This window comes from Talpa europaea (genome assembly GCF_964194135.1).
Source record: "Talpa europaea genome assembly, chromosome: 2".
Taxonomy (NCBI): domain Eukaryota; kingdom Metazoa; phylum Chordata; class Mammalia; order Eulipotyphla; family Talpidae; genus Talpa; species Talpa europaea.
In genome coordinates this window covers 5800351-5828238 of record NC_140068.1, presented here as the reverse complement: position 1 = coordinate 5828238, position 27888 = coordinate 5800351, and the positions used below count along the sequence as shown (strand labels likewise).

The 27888-nt window shown below is 42.0% G+C and overlaps 1 protein-coding gene across 2 annotated transcripts in view; it reads right to left on the bottom strand.

Annotated features, from left to right (window-relative positions):
• ESR1 (estrogen receptor 1) overlaps positions 1–27888 on the bottom strand; it is a gene marked incomplete at its 3' end in the record, with an annotated part of 250975 nt that overhangs the window by 212101 nt on the left and 10986 nt on the right. The window contains exon 2 of one of the 2 annotated variants that reach the window (XM_084257024.1): positions 2126–2322. In XM_084257024.1, coding sequence (XP_084113150.1) covers positions 2126–2322 — 197 coding nt within the window. The remainder of the gene's footprint in view (positions 1–2125; positions 2323–27888) is intronic. The other variant, XM_084257025.1, reaches the window with a different exon arrangement.

Below are 27888 nucleotides of genomic sequence, written 5' to 3'. Positions count from 1 at the left end.
CTAAGGTATGGCAAATGATGACCCTCAGGCCAGTTATGGTCAGCTGCCTGTTTTTTGTATATAAAGCTCGATAGGTGGGCCTCCCTGGTGGCGCAGGAGTTAGGTCTCAGTTCTGTCAGGCTGTCGCCAGCCTCTATGGCATGAGTCATGCATTCAATCCCCAGCCAGGGAGCTGACCCACATATGGCTCAGCAGACCTCTCCTGTCTCACCTGCTGCTCCCCTCAGCAGTCTGTCTATTTCAGTAGGTCTGCCTGTTCTGCTCCCCACTGTCTCTGGTAGGTCCTCTCATTCCCCATACCTCTGGCCTACATCCTGGTTCGTGTATGAATGAATGAATGAATGAATGAATGAATGAATATAAATATAAAAAAATAAAGCTCTATAGGCACACAACTTATTCACATGTTCTTCATGGTTCCTTTCAGGTCACCCTTCCAGAACTGAGTGGCTGCAACAGCCAGTATGGCCCACAGAAGCTAAAATAGTTACTAACTAGGTCTTTACAGAAAAACTTTGCTAGTCACTGCTCTAGATCAATAAATCAGTTTTCACTCAGTCTAGGATAAATGATTTGTCCAAGTATGTAGTTGTACCTAGCCACTAAACCTACCTCTGCCAGATGATCTTTCCATGTCAAATTAAATGCTTCGTGAAAATAACAGTATTTTAAATTTTATAAAATCAAACAACCTGTACAATCACAAAGGAAGATGGTTGTTGAAAGACCTTTATGGGCTTATAATAACTTAAACCAAAACACAAAGATCACTTTTCTAAATTAAGATATTATCAGCTAATAAAGTTAAATAATCTATGCTGAATTACATAAAAATATATGTGTATGTTACATATGTGCACATATCTGTGTACATTTTCTATCAGAGGATATCATAAATTTTATTCAAATTCCAATGAAAAATCCTAGTAGATTTCTAATAGATGTCAAAAGTAATAATGGTCAAAGAAAATGCTTTTCAAATAGACCAAGTTGTCATTATATGCTACTCTATGAAGATACACACCACCTTTTTGAAAAGAACATTCATACCACAAGAAGGAAAAAGAAATCTTGAGTATCAACCCCCTGCTTTCATCCCAGGTCACAGCAGTGAAGAGATACAGCAGCAAGCCTCTGACAATCACTTCTTATATCCATTTCTATTAATTTGACAGAGTCTGATTTTCAGCAAGTTACTTGCATCTCTGCTTCCATAGAGGGAATCATCTGTCAGAAATATTTTAATATTTAATGATTAAATTTGCTTAAGTTGAAAAGGTAAAGGAATAAGAACAGAGGAAAAATTTCCATTATTAAGACAAAAAAATTAATTCCGTTAGCCTACACTGCCATCAGAACTCTGTTCTCCTCAGACAAAAGATCTTAAACATAGATGGTTTAGGTAGTAAAAACAGGTAGTAAAAATAATTGATGCTTCCTTCAAGTTATCCTACATAATGCAAAAATGTAAACACTTCTGGAATAGAAATAAAATGTACCTACCAGACTAGCAGAGAAACTGTTCCTATAGAGGAAAGAGATCAAGGCAGATGAAATATTACAGGCAGATATTGAATAGTTGCTTGGTACAGACTATATTCCCTATCACAAGTCACCAGCCACTGAATCTTCTCATTTTTAGCAAAAGGTCATGTCATCTATTAACAAGGAGATGGAAGAGGAGCAAGAGAAGAACAAGTTAAAATGGAGTTGGTCGGTCTGAGCAAAGATCAGAACAGAATATTTGTTTGGACAAAACCAAGATGCAGAGGTAATTAGGTATGGACAATTCATATCACACCATATATGCCTAGTTGCCAGTATCACATAAATAGCCACCTACCATCCCCAATCAGAACACACACATTTCTGTTGCCACAGAGACCAGCTATTGAAATCGCCCTCCTGTAATTCAAGATTCTTTGGGTCTTATCAAATGGAGGAAGCAGAATACCAGCTACCCTGGTCTTCTCCTGAGATCCTGTCTCTTCTACATGTTTCTACCAAAGAACACTAGTGGACCTACTAGGTTTTAGCGTTTTGTACAAATGGCTGATCATATGCCTTCTTCTTCCATTGCCTCTCCTGCAGAGATCAATAAAGTAACAAATCGTTTTCAACACACTATTACCTTGAATACTTCTCTTGAAAAAGGCCTTACAGCCCTCACAGGACCAGACTCCGTAATGGTAGCCTGAGGCATAATCATTGCAAACTGCACAGTAGCGAGTCTCCTTAGCAGAATCCATGGCCAAGCTTCCCTTGTCTCCCGTGCTGGCCAATCTCTCTCTGCTACCCTGGCGCCGATTATCTGAATTGGGCCTGGAAAAAAAAAAAAAAAAGAGAAAGAAAAGAAACCAGTGAATCCATTAACATTAGCAAAGCAAAGCATGCACTCTCCTCTAAAGAATAAGAGGCTTGGGAGATGCAGCAGCGGATCCACTTTATTCTGACATTTTGAAAGAATGAATCATAATGTAAGCTAATCTTTCATTACCTTTTGCCGTCTGTTGCAGCAAAAGGTGTTTGCCTATTATATTAACCTTGAGGGGAAATTGTTTATTGCAAACTTGCTTAAAACATGGACTTCCTACACCAGAATATATTATCCACAAAATGACAAAATGAAATTAGCTTGTTTCTAATAGACTCATTCATTTTTTTTTTTCAGCACACACAATTAACTCGGAACCATTAGAGGCCAATGCTCGTTCCAATTCTGGACCACACTGCGGGTCTTTGGGAAAGAGAGACAAAGACTAACACAGCTGGAACATTTGAAGCTCAAAGGAACCAATGAACAATGTAGATTATGTGTAGAAAGATAACGATGCAAATTGGCCTGCCGTTGTTACCAGGTAACACTGGATATGAGTCTTGATAATGTGACCACAATTTGAGGACACAACTCAATACTCCTCTTTAAGAACATGTGAATGAGAAGTGCAGAAGAGCACAAATGATTACAACAGTCTCTACAAATGCCATGGAGGAATGTATCCCAGAAAGAAGACTGAGAATTAATAGTCAGAAAGTCCTGGGAGAACCAAAGAAATGGAGAGGTACAAAGTCTTAAGGCAGCAAAGAGTTTTTTGTTTGCTTTTTTTTAATTTTATACATTTTTTTACATCATTTTTCATTTTTGCACAATGTATGCATTTTCCTCCTGGTTATAGTCCCCATACAATTCCACCACCCTTGTTTTGAGCCTACTCTCTCCTGCCCCCGCCCCTAGTGTGTCTCTGGTTTATAGTTGCTTGTTTGATTTTGATTTTTACTTTATTATAACTAGGTTTTTTTCTGGTCCCTTATTTAGGTTTTCAAAAAAGATAAACTCATGCCATTTGCAGCAACATGGATGGCGCTGGAAGGGATCATGCTCAGCGAAATAAGCCAGAAAGAAAAAGAAAAATACCGGATGGTCTCACTCATAGCAGGAATTTAGAAGGCAGCAAAGAGTTTTAAGGAGCGAGTGAGCAAAGTGCCACCTGGGGCAGAGAAGACCAGCCAACCTAGAACTGAGCAAGGGAGGCGGACCTGACAGAGAGCACATGTACCAGAGAGCCTCATACGGGTCATAGGCATACGCCATCATCCGGCAGATGGAAAAGGGGAGGGGATGCAGGGAAATGAAGAGGCGTGAAGGCCATCCTTCGCAAACTTGGATGAGAATATAAAGAGAAAGAGAGAGTGTGTTGCTAAAGAATATAAAGACAAAATGGATTTTCAGAATGGAAGAGACCTGAGGAAGAATTTGAAAACTTGAGGAAATGGACCAGTTGAGCAGGAGGACACAGAAGGGGAAAAGAAGTCAAGGAAAGTATAGCTGGGGTTAAAGACACAGAAGAAGGAACAGCCTGAATGAGGACAGCTTGAAGAACAAAGAGGGATGGCAAGTAAATCCCACTAGGTCTGCATCCCTCCTCTAACCAGGTATCAAAAATCACACTGAGCCAGGATGTGTAGGGGCACAAAACCTAATAAAAATGTTAGAAGACAAATGAGGTATATGCCAGAATATATAACACAGTGTTCCATATAGATCAAGAGTTGGCACTCAGTAATATATTTAGATGAAAGAATAGAAGATTCCAGGATGTGAGGCCACAGGTAAGAGAAGTAGAAAGATACTGGAAGGATAGATGGAGTGAAGATTCCTGTGGGATCCCCAACAAGGGGGAAAAACACCTAGGATGAGATAAAGTGATCTGAAGAGAACAGATCTCTTGGTTAAGGAAGTTCATGGTTCCTGCTTCCATTCCCCACTCCAAACCCTACCTTTCCTTTCAGCTCAAATTTGATAACCCATCCCACCCTTCTCCCTCATGAGCAGGTCTCACACTACACTTGCCATAACAGTCATGAAACGCCACAATATGGGGTGAGCGTGCCTGACATGGCCAGCCTTTCCATTCTAAACAACCTAGCTCCAGGCTGACAGCCCAAATAGGAGTTCTTTATGTTTTAATATCCTTAGAAAACACTAGTCCACAGTTTTTATTCTAGTTCATAGTCTGCTAGCCACCTCGTTCCATTTCATCACTAAGCTGTCCAGTTCCCGTCCGTCCCTCCAGATCAAATCTCTATATTGGTTGTTTACTGAAGTCTTATGCATGGCTCAAGGCAGTAAGAGGCAGTTGTAAATATTTAACTAAAGAAGTTCAGTGCCTTTGAGCAGGAGGGGGTAGTTAGCAAGCAAGAAATTGACAGAGTCGGTGTCTTATAAACTTTATTAAGTATGGCTTCCCCCAGTTTCTAGCTCAGTGCCCGGCAACTTCAACCCATGTTGGTTGAATAAATGAATGTACAGGATATGCACTAGCAAAAGTTCCAAAGTGCCAAGTATCTGCTACCTAGTTTACATAATAAGTATTCTGCATTTTTTAAAACATGCTAAGATAAACTAAACTTTATTATCTCAGTCATTTTTAAGGTTACAGTGGGTAATGTTAAGTACATTCATGTTCGTGTATACCCAATCTTCAGAACCTTTTCTCATCTCAAAAAATCCTACACCCATTAAACAACTTCTAACCTCTGCCCCTCTTCCAGCCTACCTCATTTGATTATGCCAAATACTTCATAGAACTGGAATCACAAAGCATGTGTCTCTCTGTGACAGGTGTATTCCACCCAGCACGATGTTCTCAAGATGCATCCATGTTATAGCATGAGACAGAACTTCCTTCCTTTTTGCAGCTAAGTAATTTTCCTTTGTTCGTATATGCCACATTTGGTGTCTCTATTCATCCACTGATGAATGCTTCTGTGGCCTCCATTCTTGATCACTGTAAATAATGCTACTAACAACCTGGGTAGGCAAATATTTCTGTTAGACTCTGGTTTTAATTCTTTTGTATATATACTCAGAAGTGGGACTGTTGGAGCTGATGGTAATTTTCTCTTTTCTATGTTTTTCAGTAGCTGCCAGACTTTTTCATAGCAGCTGACCAATTTTACATTCCCACCAACAGTTCACAAGGGTTCCAATTTCTCTAAGCCTTTGCTCACATTTGCTATTTTCTGGGCATAATTTTTTTAATGGTAGCCATCTTACTGGGTGTTGGGTGATTATTACATCTTAAGGTCACTTTTTTATGAATTCTTCTCTTATCAGTTGCTTCTAATTCCTACACAGTGAAAATAACATATTCCTTCTCTGAACTCTAATAGGAATTTTTTTCTCTTCTTCTACTTCTACTACTCCTTCAATAGTACATGGTCATCATCGTTGAAACTGCTGCCTGTAAGTTCCCATGTCTTTTTTTTTTTTTTTAGAGGCATGTTTTATTTATTTATTTATTTGTTTTGTTTGTTTGTTTGTTTTGTTTATACATGCACTGGGTACAGTCCGAAGCGCGGGAGGGCGAGAGAATTCACCAGAGCCAGAGCGGGGAGCAGAGCAGGCAGAAGGACCGAAGTACACTGCTGAGGGGAGCAGCGGGCGGCAGGAGAGGTCTGCGCGCCATGTGGGACCCTCCTCCGGTGGCCAGGGAGCAGCCAGGGATCGAACCGACGCCGCAGAGGCCGCGGGCAGCTTCGCAACCCAGCGCTCAACCGCTGCGCCACCGGGGAGGCCCTGTAAGTTCCCATGTCTTAACTCATCTTTGGACCATGAGTGTACCTCATTCAGAATAGTATTAATATGAAATAAATTAATGACTGAATCAATACATTAATAAGTTTCACAAAAATGTGGATGTATCAATGTTGTGTTTTAAAGTATTAATATGAAATAAATTAATGACTGAACAAATATTTTAATAAGTTTGACAAAAATGTAAATAAGATGTATCAATGTTGTGTTTTAAAGTATTGGTAAAAGATGTAATAGCAAGATCCCATTTCGCCCAGATCTTTCAGAGACATATACTGTCAGTAAAATGCCTTCATCTGCATTTTACTTTTATGGCCCTAGAATACTGGAAATTCAGTGCAGACACAGGACAAAAAACCAGAAGGCATTCCAAAAGGATAAATTACACAGGCCATTCTTACTCTCCATAAAGTAACTTTTTAGCCAATTGGACTAAAAAGCCAATTGGACTTTTAGCCAAGTCCAAATGGCAAGTCCATTATGTTCCATTGTATTGTCAATTATCCTTTTTATCCAGCCCTACTCTATGAACACACCCAAACCAGGATGTAATAAAAACAAAACAATCCAGATCAAGCAAAAAAGCAGGTGAGATCTTTGCAGGAGCTGCAGATCCCTGTGACACATTGAAATGTGTTCAGGCAGTCTTGAGAACCCATTAAGCTGGGCTAATTTGGTACAAGTGCTTCCAGAGAAAGATCTGTGTCTTCAGAATGAGGACAAACCTAACCTAAGCTAGTGAGCTGCAGTGGTGAGGAACAGGAGGAAGTGTCCATGTGTGGACTCAGACCACACCACAAAGGTGGATGAGGCCCCAACCTGTAGCTCCTCCCAAGGGAGGAGTCTATCAGGTCTCACACCCCTCTGTTCCTTCTTGCTCAATTATACCTGTCTTGGACCTAGTACTGTTAGCCTCACATTTCTTGCGTAGTAGGTATTTTTTATACTGTATGAGGGCAATCTTTCTTCCTATCCCTCAGCCTCAGAGGTTCTGACTTACTTAAGGTCAAATTTAACCTCTCTCATTTTCATGTTCTAAATGTCTCCAGGTTCTGCCTTCCCAGTCAGAGGTTTCAGAAACCCAAACCAAGACCTAAACCCTTTCTTCTAAGAGAATGTCTAACTGATTCTTCAGCCAAGTCAGTAAAAAATATCCCCTCTTTCTAAATTCTTATCCCTTTCTCACAAAACTGTCACCCAATCTTTATAATTTTTAATCCACAGCACTGTCTTATTAATACTCAGATAGGAAGCTGACTAGTTTACCAAGCTACATGTTAAGTGACTAGATGTTTTTCAGTCTTACAGATAACTTTTTCTGGAAAAAAGTAAGGCAGAAACTTAAGCAAGAAATGGAGGGATATTTTCCTTCAGTGACTCAATACTTCACCACTCTGAGGCATACAAGTAGCTATGGAATGGGTTAATGGTAGGGAAGAAAATGGCAGAAGCTTAATAAATCAGGCAACAAAAGACACACCCGATGGAACAAGAAAATCAGCTGACTAGACTTAGTTGCATTTTCATTACACTAGTTGACTACTAAATATTTCCAAATGGATGCCCACTGATAATACATATTTAATATGATTAAGATTTCTGTCTGAAGTCATTGATATTTGGTCTAAAGAGTAGACACTCTTGAACCAAGTACAAACAAAACATAACAATGAACATTTGCCAGGAAGATTTTCATTAATCAAAGGAAAAGTCAGAAACTCAACAAAATCAAACACTTTGTTTTTCCCACCATAAATCATGCACCAGCCATCCAAAAACATTATTCCCCTGATTAGCCAAGCATTTGAAAAAGGTTTTAAAGCCTGGGTTTGTAGAGGAAATATTTTTTGTAGAACTAACTCAAAAGAACCAAACCCTAGAAATGTGGCATAATTAAGTGCTAGCAGGCGAATTTCATGAGGCTCTGTGACAAATCAAGTTCCCTACCATCTATACCTTCAAGATTCCCTACTTTTCCTGTCTGGCATCTACTACAACTTCCCATCCTATATTTGACTGATCACTGACAAATAAATATATGTTTCCCCTAATGAGAAAATCCCAACAAAGGCAAAGACCATGTTGTATTTGCTCTCTAATTTTAACTGACAGACACACTGTAGGCCCTTAATACATATTAGTTAAATGTGCCTCTTCCATCTAGCCCATCATCAAGTTCAGTCAATTATTTCTTCCAAACATCATGTCTATCCTTCTTTGCATTTCTTGTTTTCATCATTCTTGCCTAGAGATCTATACTCCATGTCTGAATTACTAGAATTAGTCTCCTGCCTCCTATCATCCCCAAACTCATCCTGCCAGCCCTTGCAAAAAAAAAATTGTCATAAAATACCACATTCGACTTTCAATAATTTCTCATTGCCTGTATTCATGGGTCATTACCCTTTTCTTCACGGACCTGTTTGAGAATATAATGACACTCTGAAACTACCTTTTCTAGAAAACACTCACAAATAAACTCTCTAATGTCTGCCTATAATTTTAGGGGAGTTATAAACCAGAACAAAGCAAATTTTAAAAATCATCAACATTCAGAACTATACCCAAATTCTCGAATTCCCTTCTCCAACTAGTATTGCTATTGTAGTAGCTCCCTGAGCAAAGTTGTCAAAACCACCTCTGAAAAATTGCTCCCACATGTCCTCTCTCACCAAAAACCCAGCTCTAGCACCCCATCATCCTTGAAGCTAATCCTCAAGATTTCACCTCACACTGGCTCAGCTGGGAATTCTTGGACTCTTATATCTTCACCATATCCCTTGACACTTGAGCTGGCTCTTACGTCACTGCACCTAATCCACCCCAATTTCCTTTGCAGTATCTTCGCCCTCCACCAGGTGCCCAAATGTCATTGTTGCTCAAGGAACGATGGGGCCTTCAGCCCTCTGCTCAGTCCACTTGGGACTCTCCACCGTTCCATACCCCTTCTCTAGGCTGAACCTAGATGCTAATCTCTGCCCCCGCAACTCCTGTTTGATGACCTGAAGAAAAGCCACAAACCTGGTATCTGCAAAACTAAACTCGGGATGTTCCCCCCAAAGCCTGCTCCCACTCTTGCATTCCTGTTTTGATACCATGTCCCCAGAGCCACCTTAGGTTTCAGGCATACTTTTCCCCCACTGCCTGGAAACCCTTCCTGCTGGCTCTGGAATGGCTCCTACTCATCCTCCAGTCCCCAGCTTAAACTTAACTTCCTCCAGGGAGCTTTGCAGACCCCCTGGCTGGGTGACATGGACCATGAAATATATATATTTGGTCTTCATTCCTGCTTCTTGCTGGGCTCCTAAACCCTTGGAATTCCCTAAGTGCTAAGAAAGACAAAAGTGTCACTTGTTACAGTAATAAGGTGACTTTTAACCACACCTAAGGATGGGGGACTGGTGACCAAGGAAACCACCATGAATACAGGTTCCCACTCCCTGATTTCTGGGAAGAGGGGGGTGAAGGTTGAGCCAATCACCAATGGCCAATGATTTAATCAATTATCCTTATGTAATGAAAGTACCATTAAAAGTAAGAATAAAGACAAAAGTTTTTAAAAGGAGGGGACTCAGAAAGCTGCCAAGCAGGTGAGCACTTGGAGGTGCAGGGAGAGACAAGCCTGTGGGAAGCCGCTCTCCATACCTTGCCCAGGACAGCTCTTTCATCTGCTGTTCCTCAGCGCCATCCTTTATAACAGATCAGTGATGAGAAAGGTAAAATGTGTCCTTGGGTCCTGTGAAGTCCCTAGAATATTACTCAAACCCAAGAAGGCAGCCATGGTAATGTGGTTTGGGAGGTGTAAGTTTCAGTGAGTGGGGTCCCTGCTTACCTAAGAGAAGTTTCACCAGAGTTCCCCTTTCAGTGGCGTATGGCAAGTTTCTCCAAGAGGCAAAGACTTTTGGTTATATCCAAAAGTCTTAAAAAAAAAAAAAAGGAAAGGAGAGGATCTCCCCTGGTGGCGCAGCAGTTGAGCGCTGGGTTTCGAAGCTGTCCCGCAGCCGCTGCAGCGCCTGCTTGATCCCCAGCCGCCTGCGAGGGTCCCACATGGCACACAGACCTCTCCTGCCACGCCCACTGCTCCCCTCAGCAGTGTATTTCGTCGGACTGTATGTTCTGCTCCCCGCTCTGGCTCTGGTGAATCCTCTCACCCTCCCGTGCTTCTGACTGTACCCAGTGCATGTATAAATAAATAAATAAATCTTTAAAAAAAAAAGTAAAGGAGAAAAAGACACTTGCACAAGGAAAAGGTGCCTTGGGGTTGGGGGGAGGGACAGGCTTGTTGTCTTCTCTCTAAGGGAGGGGCTTCCTCCCTTTTGGAATTGTTACCTATTGTTAATTACTTCTAGGATGTAACTAGGAAGGTTTGTAAGGACCAGTGATTCCCTACCATGGCCCTCAGTCTCTATCTCCTGCCTCAGGCCTATGCCTATGGGTATTTTCTACAGCAGACAAGTTCCATATCCCCACTTTGGGGGGTGAGGGGACCTGAGGGGCTTTCATCTGTATAGCTAGTTTTATGATGTTAATCATCTCTGCCCCCACCTCCAGTTTCTGGTCTTGTGATGCCTCCTTCCCAAATTTTCTATTCTAAGCCTCCATCAACGGGAGCCTGTGCTCACATCCATATCGTCAGAGCACAGGTGACAACCTGTCGTGGGATCGGCATTTGCAGGGAAGGGAGTCTTGTTAGAACTGAGCCCTTCGTCTGTGGGTCAGACACTATGTCCAGGCAGATAACGTCAGAACCTAGCTCACTGCTTGCATGTGCTAAGTACACACACACACACACACACACACACACACTCCCCAGTCATATTCCTAAACTCAAACTCCTCTGCGGCTTTCCATCATCACATCAAGAACAAATCAAAGGCCCAGCATCGTCTGGCTCCAGCCTTTCATTCCAACCTCCACTCCTCAAGCTTCTCCCTCACTCACAAGTTCCAAGTCTGAATGTGGCTGCGGCCCCACAGAGCCAAGTGGGTCTCTGCTCCGAGTCCTTGGCTTGATGCCTGTTCCACGACAGAAAGGATTTCCCCCCTTCTCAGAGAGCTTGTCCTGACCTTGCTAAAGTAGTCCCCCTAGTCAGGTCTACCTTCACATGCTGGGTTGGTTTTTCTCCCTATAGCACTTACCACGGAGAAACCCAAGGTAAAAGACACTGTGGGCCAGGAGGATGAGTTTTCCCAAGTCCTATCTGAATAGGTGACTAGATCCTGGACTAGCGAGCCCTGAAATCTGGTTTGGTATCGGGTAGAGCCTTTTCCAAGTAATTCAGCCCACTAGACTGACAATGAGGCGCTATGATGGATAAAATGTGTTAGATCTGGACTAATGATTACCTCACAGTCGCCTGGAGGGAGAATATGGAGAACCCACATGTGCAGCTGGAGTCTCACCATTTGTGTGCGCCCAGGCGTAGCCCAAGCCAGAACAGTCTGCGATGCTGCTCTCCCCACCACTGTGTGGACCTACCCTTTAAGTATCTCCTCCTAATTCCCTTCACCTTCCTCAAACTGGCTCCCTCATGCATGAGTCTCGCTAATAAAGCTCACCTGGTTTGACTACGCCTGCACTTTCTGGTGAATTCTTTCAATAGAGGCTAAGGAACCCACTCTTGGGGTTGAGGACCTGTAACACCACTGTCCAATATCAAACCAGATTTTAATTTGTTTATTTTATGGCATGTCTTCCCCTCTGCACCTTGAAGACAGACTAGCACAGAAATCATTGTCCGTGCACAAACAAAGGACGGATGCAACAGGCCAGCATTCTGTGGTGCTGTTTGATTATTACTCTACTCCGCACATCCCAACCTCTGCCAAGGCAGGGACTGTGGTGTGGTTACCTACACTGGCCTCCAAGCCCATGCTCAGTCTTACACACAGGTAAGTGACTAATATTTGCTCTCTGAATAAATGTTCTCACCTGGTGTGTCTTCTTGAAAGCCTTTTTCACTCCAAACCACACATTCCTGCATTGCAAACATTTTCTCTAGGCTAAGGCAGCAGTGGTGATTCCACCATGCAAAACAGAGCCAGTGGTCAACCCCTCCTCTCTCTTCACGTCCATCACAAAGCTTCTGAACCTTCTTTGGAAACTAAAGAAAATACCCTTTTTTATAGATACGTGGATTTTGCTTAAAACCTTAGCGTACTCCTGGGCCTCCTGAAGTCCATGAATGGTCTCCTCAATAGACCAGACTCTAAGACCCTGGGCCTGGAGGAGAAATGCAGCTCCGTATCCACCATCGTGACCTGGCTGTCCAGTCTCTCTACACTATCCCTCCCCGTGATGGCTGATTTTATGTGTTGACCAAGTTAATACATCTCTGTGCCTTCACCCACTCTGTTTCCTATCTTGGCTAAAAGGCAAAAATCTCCTGAGTGAAATGCCCCTTCTCAGATAGCAGCTACTTACTTTCTCACTATAATCAGCAAGAACTCCTCGAATACACATGTAATTATTCTGGAATGCTCAAAGTCATCAGATGTGCTCTCTGTCCGTATCCAGGAAAGAGATGCTATTACTGTCAACTCAGCTCCCTGGTCTCTAGCACAGTGCTGACAAATGGTCAGCAATTGATAGTTACCTGTGGAATTCTATGTTCCCCATTGACTATCTTGTCTTCCTAACCGGGTGATAAGCTTTTTGAGAGTATAAAAACTATAGCCTAATTATTGCTTAATACTGAAAGCCCTTAGACTGGTACTTTTCATAGAAATAGTCAATTAATCCTTACTGCATACATTAATCAAAAAATAACCATGCTAGAGACACAGTGAAATGAGTCACAATAATAGACTGCTGTATCAACATACTGGGACGCCAGTTACGGATGCCCATGTATACCAACCTGAAATCAGTCTGGGTGTGGTGGCTCCTGTGCCTCTCTCTGCTTTAAATGTCATAAAGGGGCCTCCCTGGTGGCACTAGGGGTTAAGCACCACCCTATGAAGCAGTCCGTAGCCTCTGCAGCATGAGTTCAATCCCCGGCCGGCCAGAGAGAAACACACATGATGAAGCAGACCTCTCCTGTCTCACCCGCTGCCCCCCTCAGCAGTGTATTTTGGTTAGTCTGCCTGTTCTGTTCCCCGCTCTTTCTCTGGTGAATCCTCTCACCCCCGCATCTCTGGCCTGTACCCCAGCTCTTGTATGCATTAATAAATAAATCTTAAAAAAATAAAACAAATAAATGTCATATAAATGAATATAAGCAAGAGGTGGTTCATGCCTGTAATCAGAACCTACCTGTGGGTTTCTACAATGTATGAAGTTCTGTATTAGGATTTTAATATAAATTTTAAAATAAACCACTGTTTATTTTCCAAGGGATTAAACAGACATTCTTAAAAAGGATAAACCAGTTTACCTAAAATGGTAGCGTCTAAAGAGGAAAAATCCCGAATCTCATTTTTAGAAAAGCACAAATTAAGTGACTCCTGGGCCAGGTTTGGGAAACCTCCTCAACTACATGGCAGTTATATTCTGGGGGGGGGTTGGGGGGGGTAGAGTTAAAATTTTTTTTCCTGGATGACAAAAATAGGTCCTTTCAACTCTCTTAGAAATGAAAGAATCTAGGTCCTTTGCACTGCTTATTTAAAAATGTTATCTCTTGCCTCATGTTATCCTTTTAATAAGTACAATCTTCATTTGTACTAATTGGGTCTTCCAGTTAATCAACAGAGGCAGAGATAGCATTTTCCTTGGAGGGTACAAAAACTTTTCTGGAAACTTGCTGAAAATCACCGATGATAGAAGCAATGCAGTGAATCTCCGTGAAATGATCTGGGGAGACAGTTACAGAGGCTTTACAACTCCTACCCAAACCCAGACCATACCTTGGACTCCCGGAAACCCGGGTGAGCCTTCATCTCAAAAGATAAAATGGGCTGAAGGGGCGAGGGGAGCAAATTTTCACACTAAGTTAATGATTGTGGTAAATGCCATTTTAAGTGCTTTGTGTGTGATTAATTCATTTAACCCCTAAAGCTACCCTGTACAGCACCACAATTCTTTAAGAAATGAGGTAACCAAGGTACAGAGAAAAGAGCAGCTCCCCGAAGTCATACAATCAGTTAACAGTGGGGTCTAGGCCCAGGCACAGTGTCACTGCAGTGTCTGGAGCACCACTGCTGGGAGCACCACCCACAGACATCCCACGCCAACAGTGTACGTCACATCCAGAAAGAAAGTCATTACCCGATCTCTTTCCTGAACACATGAATAGTTATCCCATTAGCAATGGTCCACAGTGATCTATTATAAAGCTAATAATCCTCTTCAGAGGTAAAATACTGGTTCAGTTGCTACAGCAAAGTTTGAAAATTCTGCTGAGTCCCAAAAAAACAGAGTCCCAGGAGCCCAAGAGTCCTACAGGAGAACAAGGTGATGAAAGTTCAACTATTTCCTAAGATATGATTACAAAAATATCTCTTTTAGCTCAAAAAAAAACCACCAGAAAATGATGTGCCATTTAGAAAAATGAACTCTTCCCATTTTCAACAACATGGATGAAACTGGAGCAGATTATGCTAAGTGAAATAAGTCAGGAGAAAGACAAATACCAGATGGTTTCACTCATATGTGGAATATAGAGAAACAAAATAAAGGAACAGACAAAACCAAAATAAAACAAACCCTAGAAATCCGACTGCAGAGGTGAGGCCACCAGTGGCGAAGGGAGGCAAGAGGAGAAGAAGCAGGGAGCCAGAAGGCTGGTGGAGGAATACAGGCGCCTTGGTGGTGGGTGTGGTGTGATAACGCACCTCTGAAGAGAAGTGAACCTATCCACTGAGTCACATGCAGTGTTGTAACCAAGGGTACCTCCATGAAGAAATAATACAATTAAAAGCAAAAGAAAATGATGCATCCTTAATGTGCACATTCAAGAGTTCAGATATTCTTTATGCACAAAGAACATTAGCTTTTTCTATTCAAAACGTAAGACTTTCTGTAAAATGTCAAGAGGTTTTCCCACTCATTTAAGAAAAGTATCTTCGCCCAAAATACAAGTGAGTGTTGATTTTCCACACTAATGAGAAATAAGAATAGCCTGGCATAAAGTTTCTTACAAACCCCATTTAGTCAATCTCTTTTTATCTTTTCTCAGTTACTAATGTGTCGCTAAATGACCTGACTTGAGTTTCATCACCTCTTTTCTCTGTTCACACCAACCTGTTGCAAGTGCTAATGAATAGTGAGGGCAGGAAGCCCGAAGGGGGATACAAGCCTTACTTAAGGCTTCTGGATGACACAGAAGGGAGCATCCGGAGACAGCTGTGGTTTGACACCAGATTTTCTTAAAACCAAGTCTGATTTCCACAGGGGAAAAAAAAAGTGACATTACATTAGGAGGATAATAGATTTATTAGTAGACAGAAATATTAAGAAATTCGTTCAATAGCATTGAGAAAGCATCTATTTACTACCAGCCAGGGAGTGCAGTAGGACAAAGGACAGATACACCAAGGCACAAAGGAGGAGGAGAAAGAAGAGTTGCTGTATGGGGAGAGGACAGAGAGATGACCAGCCTTGACCAAGGAGAGCAGACAACTCCAGAGGGAAGACTCAAGCCTTGGGGAAAAGGCACAGAACTCCAACTACCACAACAATCCTGCTCAAACTCTGGCCTCTGCTCTGCTCTGCTCTTGAACGTGAGCCAGCAGTTATCTTCTCCGAGAGAGGGGGTCAACAGGTCATCACATTAAAAAGTCCACACAAACATGTCCAGAATTACAAATGGAAATTTTTACTTACAAAAATGATTTGGGGATCTGCATGTCAGTAGGGAATGCATCAGTGCAAATGGGATCAACCTCAGGATAATATAAGACATGCCAGAAACATCAGGGCATTGTGGAGGGAAAGTTCTAGACTGAGCCAGCGGCTAATGACAGCTACGTGGCGAAGCAGGTCTCCAAGCCTCACTGGGCCTCAGTTTCTCCTTTACAATGGGGAGTCTCATAAGCTTTCTGAATTCTTTGCCAGCTCCACGGCTGCGAGGCCATGATGCTGTTCCGGTAACATTTGGAACTAGCGAAGACGTTTCTGGTGGGTCTTGTGAGTGCACAGATGATTTTTGAAGTCTCTTTTCAAAGAGGAGTAACGTGCATGAATGAGTGAGGAGGAGCAGACCACGGCCCCCGAAATCGGCAACTTTCCTCCCATGACCTATTAAAGGTAACACACTCATTCCATCCGAGAGAGTTGTCAATGGTGGCTATTGCACTTCTAACCTTCAAAATAGCTCTCCCACAAAAATGTCCCCTCTTGAATACAGGCATGGGAAAACATTAAAACAAACATGAAACTAGAGGAAAGGAAGACAAGATAATGTAAGACAGCGAAAGGGGGTAAACACTACCGCACATTTGACACATCACTGAGCTCCATCAACAATGAGTAGGGTGGGCACCTGAATAGAAGAAAATGTCACTGAGAGAGCCAAGGAAAAGCAAATATAATTCATCTTCTGGGGTACCGCCCAGGTTAGTGCACATGGAAAGAGTTTCAAAGCAAATGATCAATTTGGAATAGGAAACAATTTGGATATGCACAGAATGATTTCATCTATCCTATGCCAAATTTTTTAATTCATTTTTTTTATTTTCTTACATAATTCATTTTTGTACAACTTTTGATTTCTCCCTTCAGATAGAATCCCCATAATTTTCACACCACCATGGCACCCATGAACCATCACCATAGTCCCTTGTGCTCTTCCCTCCCCTATTTTGACTTCTCTCCCTCCCCTACCTGCTGGATGCCTCAGATCTCTCTATGGTCAGTTTGCAAGTTTTGTCTTTTTCCTGACCCTTTGTTTGGTTTTCCCATATTCCCTCCATAAGTGAGACTATCCAATATTTTCCTTTTTCCTTCTGCCGTATTTTGCTTATCATAATCCCTTCCAGCTCCATCCATGTTGCTGCAGATGGCATGAGTTTATCTTTTTGGATCACTAAGTAGTAGTCCACTTTGTATATACACCACATCTTCTGGATCCACTCATCTGTTTTGGGTCATTTTGGCTGCTTCCATATCTTAGCTATTGTAAATAGTGGTGCAATAAACACAGGAATGCAGGTTTCCCTTCGAATTAATGCTTTTGTGTCCTTTGGGTAGATTCCCAGGAATGGAATGGCTGGATTATATGGTAGATACATTTTTAGTGTTTTGAGGATACTTCATACAACTTTCCATAGTGTCATATGCCAAATTTTTAATCACCCATCAGTGACCAGAAATGTTAACACCTCTGGGTAAGTACTAAGGACACTCTTCTATGTGAAATTTAAAACTAAATCCATCCTATGGGATGAAAAATCAAGGAATGGCCTACATTTTTGCTACTGATGCAACAAAGTCTTGCTTTCTCTTAAAAACACACAGTAAATTACTCTGTAAGGCAGCAATGACATTTGCAAATTTAGTCACCTAGAGATCAGAAGACAACTGTGATACATACAAAGTTGTACCTGCCATGGATCTAGAGCTAGAAAAGATTAGATGAGTGTGTTCCCTTTGGGGAAGTGATTATAGAACTTGTGAGTAGTTTTGCCACCTATGCAGAGTGCTCTAAAGAATGCCTTGACCTCTTTCTCCAGACTCATCTCCTGCTGCCCCCACACCCACGGCCCATGTACCTTATACTCCAGCAACCACCATGCCTTTGCTCTTATCTCTTTGCTCCTATACTTCCTCCCAAGAACGTTTATCTACTCCCTGTGAGCCTGGAGAAATGCTAATTGCATTCAGACTCACCTTTTCCACTCTGCTACTTCACTCCTTTATGCCCACATCTCAAACCCCCTCTCACACTGATTGCAGTTATTGGCTACCCAGATTTCATTCCTGTTAGCTGGTGGAATTCTTGTGAGCAACACCTAACACATAAAAGGCAGACAACAAGTTTTTTAATTTATTTAAATTGAATTCAATTCAGTAGAATTCTATGGGGCTAGTTTTTGTGATATCCCTTGAAACAATTAAAAATACCTTCAGAAGTTACTAAATCAGTCATGATGTGTACCCAATAGCGGCTCAAGCTTCCCATAGACTATTCCCAAGAATAGATAATAGAGCAAAGCAAATTTCAAATTTGGATGTCACTCCCGGTCTACCAGGGTTTTCTAAACCACCATTTAAGGGATTTTAGAATAAGTGACTTAACATGTAAGTAACTTTGTCACTTTTCCTCATTTGAAAATAACAATATTTTCTCTAGATTAAAAAAAAAAAAATGATGGCAGGGGCCTCCCTGGTGGTGCAAGGGGTTAAGATGCAGCACTAGAAGCTATCCACAGCCACTGCAGCACGAGTTCGATCCTCAGCCAGGGGGTGACCCACATGGCACAGCAGACCTCTTCTGTCTCCCCACTGATCCCCTCATAGTGTATTTCAGTCAATCCGCCTGTTCTGTTCCCTACTCTGTCTCTGGTGAATCCTCTCAGCCCCATACCTCTGGCCTGTACCCCAGCGCTTGTATGCATAAATAAATAAATCTTAAAAATAATAATAACAAAATAATAAAAAATGATGGCATCAGATAATGTTTATGAAAAAAAACCAAAATTCCTGAAGCCAGACGGTTTTAATCTTTAAAACCAATTTTGAAGTACACACAGTTGTCTTCTAATAAAAGTCCAACACTGAAAAGGATTTAATTACTGGCCAACCCTTGACTCCTCTCTCACACGCGACATCAGATAGGTCAACCTAAGAATCAATTCAAATTCTTGATATTTAAAAAAAATGTTAACTTTCAAAATATGATAGTTATGATATAGTTGTGTTTTAGAAAATAATCCTCCTTGAGCCTCCCTGGTGGCCTAGGGGTTAAGTCTCAGCACTATCACTGCTAGAGGCTGAGTTTGATCCCCAACCAGGGAGCTACCCACATGGCACAGCAGACCTCTCTTGTCTCACCTGCTGCTCCCCTCAGCAGCGTATTTCAGTAGATCTGCTGCTCTGTTCCTCACTCTGTCTTTGGTGAATCCTCTCACCCCTTCCCCAACACATCTGGCCTACACCCCAGTTCCTCTAAGCAAAAATAAAAATATAGTTAAAAAAAAGAAAAAAGGAAATAATCCTCCTTTGAAAGTACATATGGAAATCTATACAAGTAACATGTAATTGTCAACACTGGGTGATGAGTACATGAAGAGTCATTATGCTATTCCATTTCTATAAAGGTCTAAAAACTTTCACAATAAAAAGTCAAATCAGGTCATTCCTCTCTTGAAAACTCTCCACTGGGTCTTTCACTCAGTCAGTGTCAAAGTCAGAGTGAGCTCTGCAAGAAAAACTGATTTCTCTAATTCGCTCACTGGTCTCTTGCCAGTACGTAGAACTGTGCCTGGTATACAGTTGGCCAGTTGGTGGCCAACAAGTATTTGTTGAATGAATGAATGAATGAATGAATGAATGATGAAGAAGACTGGGTCAGCCATCCAATGAACCTTAGTAGATGTTGCACACCAAGAGAGTAAGATAAGAGTGTGCAACAGGTTGCATTGTCACCGTGATTTCAATTCCTCCTTAGACCAACAGTCCAATCAGCAAAGCTGGTGAGGAAGTTAGCAAAGCTAATGGCAAAATTTTCTAGAGCCCGAGTCATGAGTGGCAGGAGACTCTGGGAACATGAGTGTCTCCACCTCCCAGCACACACTGGTGTGCACTCGTCTCTGCATTTGTAGACCGTCCTCTCACTTTTGGACAGCAGCTTCTGATGGTTTTGTCTGGAGGACCGTGAAGTACTCTCCCTGACTCTCTGCTATAGTTCTCCCCCATATGAGACTGTCATGAAGCCAAAAACAATCAAATAAACCAACCCTCAATTCATGGCTTTTCCCACAACCCCCAAGCTCTGCTCAAATGTGGCTCCCATCCAATTGTGGCAAAATCACTCCACTACCAGCCAGTGGCCTCAGCTACCACCAGCCAGAGTAACAAGTCTCGAAACAGCTGAGAACTCTGGCCAACACCCTTCTAGCTTCGCTCCAGCTCTACCCTTGTTTTCCATGGAGTGTGAGTCTGGAAATTCCTCAGTGCCCTTGGGTTGGGACTGAGCAAAAGTATTTCTGGGGACATGGGAATAATTCTCATTCACTCTCCATTTCCGGTGAACTCACCAAAAACACTTCAGAAAATTTCCTTCCAGAAAATTATACAAGTGGCTATCTGACCTATCATAATCAAAAGACTACTGGAGCATTCTTGCCCATCCTGCTGAGGCCCTCCATCTCCTCGTTCACACCACAGCCTTGATTTCTTTACAAACCACCTTGTAGCTGTGCATGGGCGATTCCCCACAAATTGTAGCCATGCACGAGGTCTCTCCTGCCACACACCCTCTCCCAAGTCACCACAGCTCAAGCTCTCATGCCCTCAAATCACACACCCCAACTGCAAACTGAAGAGGAGGTGAAGAGTGTGCAGGTGTGTTACCTTTTTCTTCTAAATCATTCACACTATAGAAAGCATTTCCAAGAATTATTTCTCTAAACTAGTATTTTCAGAAATCCAATAATGCTGCCAAAAAAATAGGGGAATTCCCCCAAGGCAGTCATGGAAAGTGTTATTTCTATAGCGTTCATTGCAAAAGTTACCTAATTAGTCATTCTGAGGACAAGGTCTCTTTTTATTCAAGCTTACACTTTGATTTTCTCCTCATGCAGAATTGTATGATGTAGTATTACCTGAATTTTAATTGTCTATCTTCTCAGGTGCAGGTATCCCACTTTTTAAAAGTTTACATGATACCACTTGGCTTTTACAAAAGACCTACAATAGTACTTGTCATTTCTAACAGAAAGAAATCCAAAGAGGATTTCCACTTTTATGACAAAAAGGCAAAAAGTGAGAAGAGCATTAGCTTTTATTTTGCAGCAGCTGTTCTACAGGTGGCACCCTGAGCAGCGAGGGTGGCCCCAAGTTACTTTCTGGAAGCTACTTTAGCCAAACAGTGCAGAATATCATTCCTGCCTTTACTACATGCTAGGGTGGCTTTAGATATTTTGTGGTATTTGGTCTAACTTGGTAGATTTGTTGTTTTGGTTTGGGTTTGTTTTTGTTTTTTTTGGGGGGGGGTTGAGATGGGAATGTTCAAAATGTTCCCATATAAATGAGTGGCAATTGCTGGTTTGCTTTACACCATTTCTGTTTATGAAAGTTTTTCCAGGAAAACTACTTTCAAGTAGTGAGGAGAACCTGTAATAGATTGAACAGTTATTTCATTCTGCATTTCCTCTTAACCTCTGTCCTTAATTATAACCAGTAATGATCACAGAAATAAGTCTGCAAATTCTACATCGGCATGCCTCCTTTTTGGGTAGGAAGACACAGGCAGACATCTGTGTGCTAGCTAGAAGGGGAAGCCATAAAAGATAACGGTCAGCTTCAAAAATTAAACACAGCCAATAGTGAAGCAACATGGTTAGGGCTGCCAGATTTAACCAATAAAAATGCAAGAAGGCCAGTTAAACTGAAATTCAGATAAACAACAAAGTTTTTTTTTTTTAGTATAACATCCCGTCAGACATACGTATACTAAAATATTCTGTTATTAATCTGAAATTCAAATTTACCCGGGCATCCTATGTTTTATCTGAAAATTCTAAATGCGAGGCTTTTAAGAGAAGGCGAGAGAGGAGCTTGTGTCTGGCAGGAGTTACAGGGTTGAGTTCAGGACAATGGAAAAGGTTAATCATCAAAGGCTTAACCATGCTTTTCTCGTCAAGAGACAAAAATCTGTTTTTGGACAAAATTAGGCATTTTTGAAGGTGCATTAACTTCTGAGCCAGGGGGATAGCACATTAAATTAATGTTCACCCACTGACTAAAATTACCTCCTACTTAAAGATTCGGGTACCTTCGCACTCACATAGCTCAGGGCACCAAAGATTGGCATCCTGCCAGCCCACTGCTGTTGGGGTACACCTTTAATTCTCTTTCTCACTTTCCACCCACCCGCTGCTGCTCTCCTTCAGGGGATCCAATTAGAAAGTTTTAGCCAAGACTTTGGGAAGATTAAAATGATCATCTCCCAAGAAGAAATATCAGTTTAGAAAAAGCTGCCATTGACCTAATCGTCCTTTCTGTATATAGCATCACGTGCTGGCACGGAGCCACCAGAATCCAGGGCAAAAGCCTCTCCAAATATCTCTCTGGTAGTTTGTTTTCAACGTCTTAGTGGAAGTCATTTCGTGTAGAGGATATCGATAGCACTTTCAAAACCAGAAGAAAACACATTTGGGCCCACAATTTTTCACAAAAGAAACATGAAGGGCAACCTCAAGAGGTCTACACTAACTTCGACCAACTCAAGTTGTTTTTCTCTCACCTGTATAAAAGGCACGGGCTGCTAACAGGCGACTGCCTCCCTACCTGCCCTCTTTACACTGTTGCAAATGACAAGATGATGTCTCCTTTTCATATCTGTTAATTGACAATTCTCACAGTTCCTTAACTCATTAAAGAAAGCAAAAGTGGAAAAATATGATGGTGTTGTTTAATTATAAATTCTATGCTGATAAATCGAAATTGCTACAGAATAAATGGTGGTGTCACATCGTCTTGGTTTCGTAGTGTTTTTTAACCCACCACTCTGCCTTTCTTTATCACATTTGTCAGGAACATTAATTATCCTTATGACACATGGTTCCATCAATTGCCATTCCTATTAAACTTACATTTCATTTCCTGGAACAATATTAAACCACAGGGGAAAATTTTAATAGTAAACAGTACATAACTGACACTGGATGGAGACACATGTTTCTCAACATAGGAAACATGTTACCAAAAATTCCTATTATATGTTAGCTGCTGAATCAAGCACAAATGGAGTTAGTTTTTAATCTTGCCAATACTAGGTGAAATATCTATTCCATTTTCACATTGGTGATTGTGGAATAAAATTAGCACCCGATCGCTTTAGAAATCTGAAAGGAGTCAGCATAAGTCTTCAGAGAATTCTGGTGAGGGATTTTCCTAATCTTTAAGCCCTGGAAACAGCACAAAGAAAGACAAGAAAGGAAATCTGCAATCACAAAACAAACAAGATATTGTTTAAAAAACCAAGAGGGTATCATTTAAATACAAGGATAGGAACTGAGTCTCCACTAGATTTCTAAAACTGGAGTGGGCAAAGCGGTATAAAAAAATTCTTGGAAGGACCCTATACATCAATTAAACAGATGGCCTGTCTGGACAAGCGGCTCAAGGAGCCAGTGTAGCTGTCATTACCATTTTGTCGCCATTGGTATCCAGCATGCCCTCATTGAGCCTCCACTGTCCAGGCTAGAGCTACATCAGTGAATACCGCCTGGCCTCTGTGTCCCCTGTGAACTGAGGCTGGTCACGCCTCCACCTTTCGTGTATGAAGCCGGGGGTGGGTGGAGGGCTGGCCACATCCGGGCTCAGCCTGCACTGGCTGGGAATCCTCGGAAGTCACTTCATCTCTCTAGACTTCAATTGCTTCCCTTGGGAAATAAAGAGTTAGGAATATATGATGCCTAAGATTCCTCCTAGATTTAAAATAGTATGATTTTGTGATTTCATCTGTGTAAGGAGAGGGTTGGACCAAGTGAACACTATAATTCTGTCCAGATTTAAAATTCTCAGATGGGTTTCACATGCAGAAAAATGCATTAGGTTGCCATCAGGAAGTCTTAGTAGATTATATTTAATGGCTCCTTCTAATATTCGAAGGGAAAACATCCCCTTACATAATGGAAAATTGTTTAAACACGCTTTTTGTAACTATCGTAAAAATAGGCATTTCCCATAAAACTAAAAGAAGCAGCCTTGGGACCCAGTCTACGATTAAAGCATTATCACAACTAAAATATAAAGATACTGCAAGGGATTCACAAACCAACTGCCAAGTAAATCAGTCGATGACACAGAAATGGCACTGTCAATTTTTCTGCACAGTATAATGGTTTAAATGGTTTAAGGGTTAGATGGTTTCAGTCCAACTTCTGAAGCCCTCATCGTCCATTGCTGGCTGTATGACCTTGGGCAAGTAACTTCCTCTCTCTGAATCTTAGTTTCTTTGTGAGTAAAGTGAGAATAATAACAGTCCCAGCTTCTTACATTGGGTATAACGATCCAACGAGATCATCCATTTATAAAGCTTTCAACAAAGGGGTGGGTCCACTACACTCACAAAGTACTAGCAAATTTCTCTGATTTTTAATAATTTACCCTTCCTTTGTTAATTCAACATTCGGAATCAAATTGCAAGGGCACTGGATACCACACTAGGGAATGTGCTTTTGTCTGGGACTACGGAGAAACCACTGGAGGTTTCTAAGCAAAGTCAGGACTACATTGAGTACATATATAGGGTGTTATCCTCGGGAGCAAACTAAAAATTAATTCAAGTCTGAAAACTCGAAAGCTAAAAAACCAGGGCCCCCCTGGTGGTGCAAGGGGTTAAGATGCAACCTATGAAGCAATCTGCAGCCAATGTAGCACGAGTCCAATTCCTGGCCAGGGAGCTACCCACATGGTGCAGCAGACCTCTCCTGCCTTGCCAGCTGCTCCCCTCAGCAGTGTATTTCAGTCAGTCCTCCTGTTCTGTTCCCCACTCTGTCTCTAGTGAATCCTCTCCCCTCCCCCCATACCTCTGGCCTATACCCCAGTTCTTATATGCATAAATAAATAAACCTTTAAAAAAAATAAAGCTGAAAAACTGTTAGGGGGAAAGGATGTCCTGAGCAAACTCCATACAAGTTTTGTGGATGCCACCCCCATCAAGACAATGGGAACTACAAATCCCATGATCCCCAAAGGGAGGTTGTGAGGACCTAAGGGCAGAGTTAAGCAGCCATTTTCTCTGTTTGTGAATATAACCAGCCACGTTAGTGGGGTCTCGCTCTCTCGGCTCATCCTCTTGGCCAGGCAGCATATTGTCTCAGCAGGTCATTTGGGATTCCAGGTCAGCAAAATGGGTAGGACTCATTTACGAATTTATCTCCCTCTTTTCCCCCTGAGTTGTTCATTTCCTCATTTCCCCTTCCCTTGTAAACAAACCGTTTGCGTGTACCTGCAGTTTAAGTCCCCTTTAAGCGTGCAAACTAGTAGGGAACTTATTGGAGCAATAACAGAAAGTTGGATATGTGTAAAGAAAGGAGAGGATGACAGCAGAGCCATATGAGATGTGTTTTTAAGATGTACTTGAAAATGACTGGCACTGCATTTCTGTGAATTATGGTTGTTCAACATAAAAACTCTAGAATCCATTAAAACCACAATAAACTATCATCTTACATCCATGAGAATGGCACATAATAAAAAGCCCCCCAACAACAAGTGCTGGAAAATAGGCGAAGTAAGAGGAGCCCTATCTTCCACTTTGGAAATATAAACTGATTCACTCATTTTGGAAAACTATCTGTATTTACCTAAAAAACAAAAATCTACCATATGACCCAGCAGTCTTACTCTTGGGCATATATCCAAAGAACACAAAACTATCAACCCCCAAAATTTTATGTTCTACAGCATCTACTGCAGCATTATTTAAATTAGTTAGGACATGGAAGTAACCTAAATGCCCTCCGATAGAAGACTGGATTAAGATGTGCTGTATTCACGCAAAGGAATATTACTCAGCCATAAGGAAAGACGAGATGCTGTCATTTACAGGAAAATGGAAGGAGATTCGGGGAATGGTGTGTAGTAAGCAAGTCAGAATGACAAATACTGAACATTTACACAGTGGACAATTCCACAAAGCAAAATACTTATAAAAACTAGCAGACAGTAATAAATGAAATGAAGTTTCTGAGGTTAAGAGGGAGGGGGGAGGGTCAAAAGATCAGGGATGGTGATAGGGAAATGTTTAAAAATAAATAAAATTTAAAGAAAAATGGGCAACAATGTATGAGCACTGACCACTTTTCAGAACCATCTTGGGACTAGCAGGGAAGTGGGGACGGGGGGGGGGGGGAACAGAAATTCCAGAATATCTGAATTTTGCTCCAAGTGACCAGATCTCTTTGAGAACCATTTCCTATTGTAAAACACAGACTTCTTCCAAGAGGGTTGGACTCCACATCAAAAAGTGACTTTGGACACATTTATAACACTTAGGGGGCATCAAAAACAAAAAACAGGGGGCCTCCCTGGTGGTAGAGGTGGTTGAGCGCCGTACTGTGAAGCTGTCCGCAGCCTCTGCAGTGCCGGTTTGATCCCGGCTGGCCCGCGAGGGTCCCACATGGTGCAGCAGACCTCTCCTGTCTTGCCCACTGCTCCCCTCAGCAGTGTATTTCAGTCAGTCTGCCTGTTCTGTTCCCCACTCTGTCTCTGGTGAATCCTTCCACGCATCTGGCCTGTACCCCAGTTCTTGTATAAATAAATAAATCTTAAAAAAAAAAAAAAGGACCTCCCTGGTGGCGCAGAGGTTAAAATCTTGGCACTATCACTAGCCACTAAGGCCTGAGTTCGATCCCCGGCCAGGAAATTAACCCACATGGCACAGCAGACCTGTCCTATCTTGCCTGCTGCTCCCCTTAACAACATATTTCAGTAGATCTGCCTATTCTATTCCCAACTCTGTCTCTGGTGAATCCTCTCAACCCGCACCTCTAGCCTACACCCTAGTTCTTGTATGCATAAATAAATAAAAATAAATCTTTAGGGCCTCCTTGGTGGCGCAGCGGTTGAGCGCTGGGTTGCGAAGCTGCCTGCGGCCTCTGCAGTGCCGGTTCGATCCCCGGCTGCTCCCCGGCCACCGGAGGAGGGTCCCACATAGCGCGCAGACCTCTCCTGCCGCCCGCTGCTCCCCTCAGCAGTGTACTTCATCAATCTGCCTGTTCTGCTCCCTGCTCTGGCTCTGGTGAATTCTCTCACCCTCCCACGCTTCTGACTGTACCCAGTGCTTGTATAAACAAACAAAAAAAACAAACAAACAAATACATGCCTCTTTAAAAACATAAATAAATAAATAAAAATTAAAAATAAATCTTCAAAAAAAAAAGAAGCCGAACACCCTGGGCCTTGGGGTTGATAATCCAGCATTGTGTGATCTCCCACACTGTTCTTCAAGTCATGTGGCGGCTATCCCTGTTCAAACTCACCTGAGGAGTTGCATTTAGACATGTTTCTAAGATTTCAATTGGTCTCTTAGCTGCTGCTTCTGGGCAGCATTGCATGAGGAAAATTGCAGCCTCGGCGACTCAAGTAATGTGGGGTCACCGAGCCATGCCCTGGGCTTCCATGCAGGGTGGAGTATCTGGACATCCATTTCTCTGACCAATAAACAAGTCTTCTAAAATGCAAAATGCATGGAGGACAAACATTAAAAATAGCACATAGTCTATTTGCAGGAAAAAAAATCTGCAAATACTTAGAAAAAGGAGTTTGTGATGAGAACTTTAACTAAGTCCTCCATGCGGGAACCTTGAAGGAACTTTGCAAACACGCAACTGAAATTACATGCAATTGATCAACTGTACTGATATTTAGGGTTTAAAGTAATATCAGCAATGCTGCTATAGAATCTGTATGTGCAATGTGTGGACCCAAAGGAAAGAGAAGCCAACGGCCGGGGGAGGAGAGAGGGCGTTGAAGGTTTCAGTTTCCTTCATCATCTAAACACTTAAGAAAATCATAAATCATGCAGCTGACTGGCATCGGTGCCTGTTGGCATTCAAGCCTTAGGTTGCTCCCTAATTCCGTCTTCATATCCTGTGGCAAAAGTCTGCAGCTTCATATACTTTTCCAACATGCCCTCTTATACCCTGTGCAACTGCCCAACATCAAATTTTATTACAGAA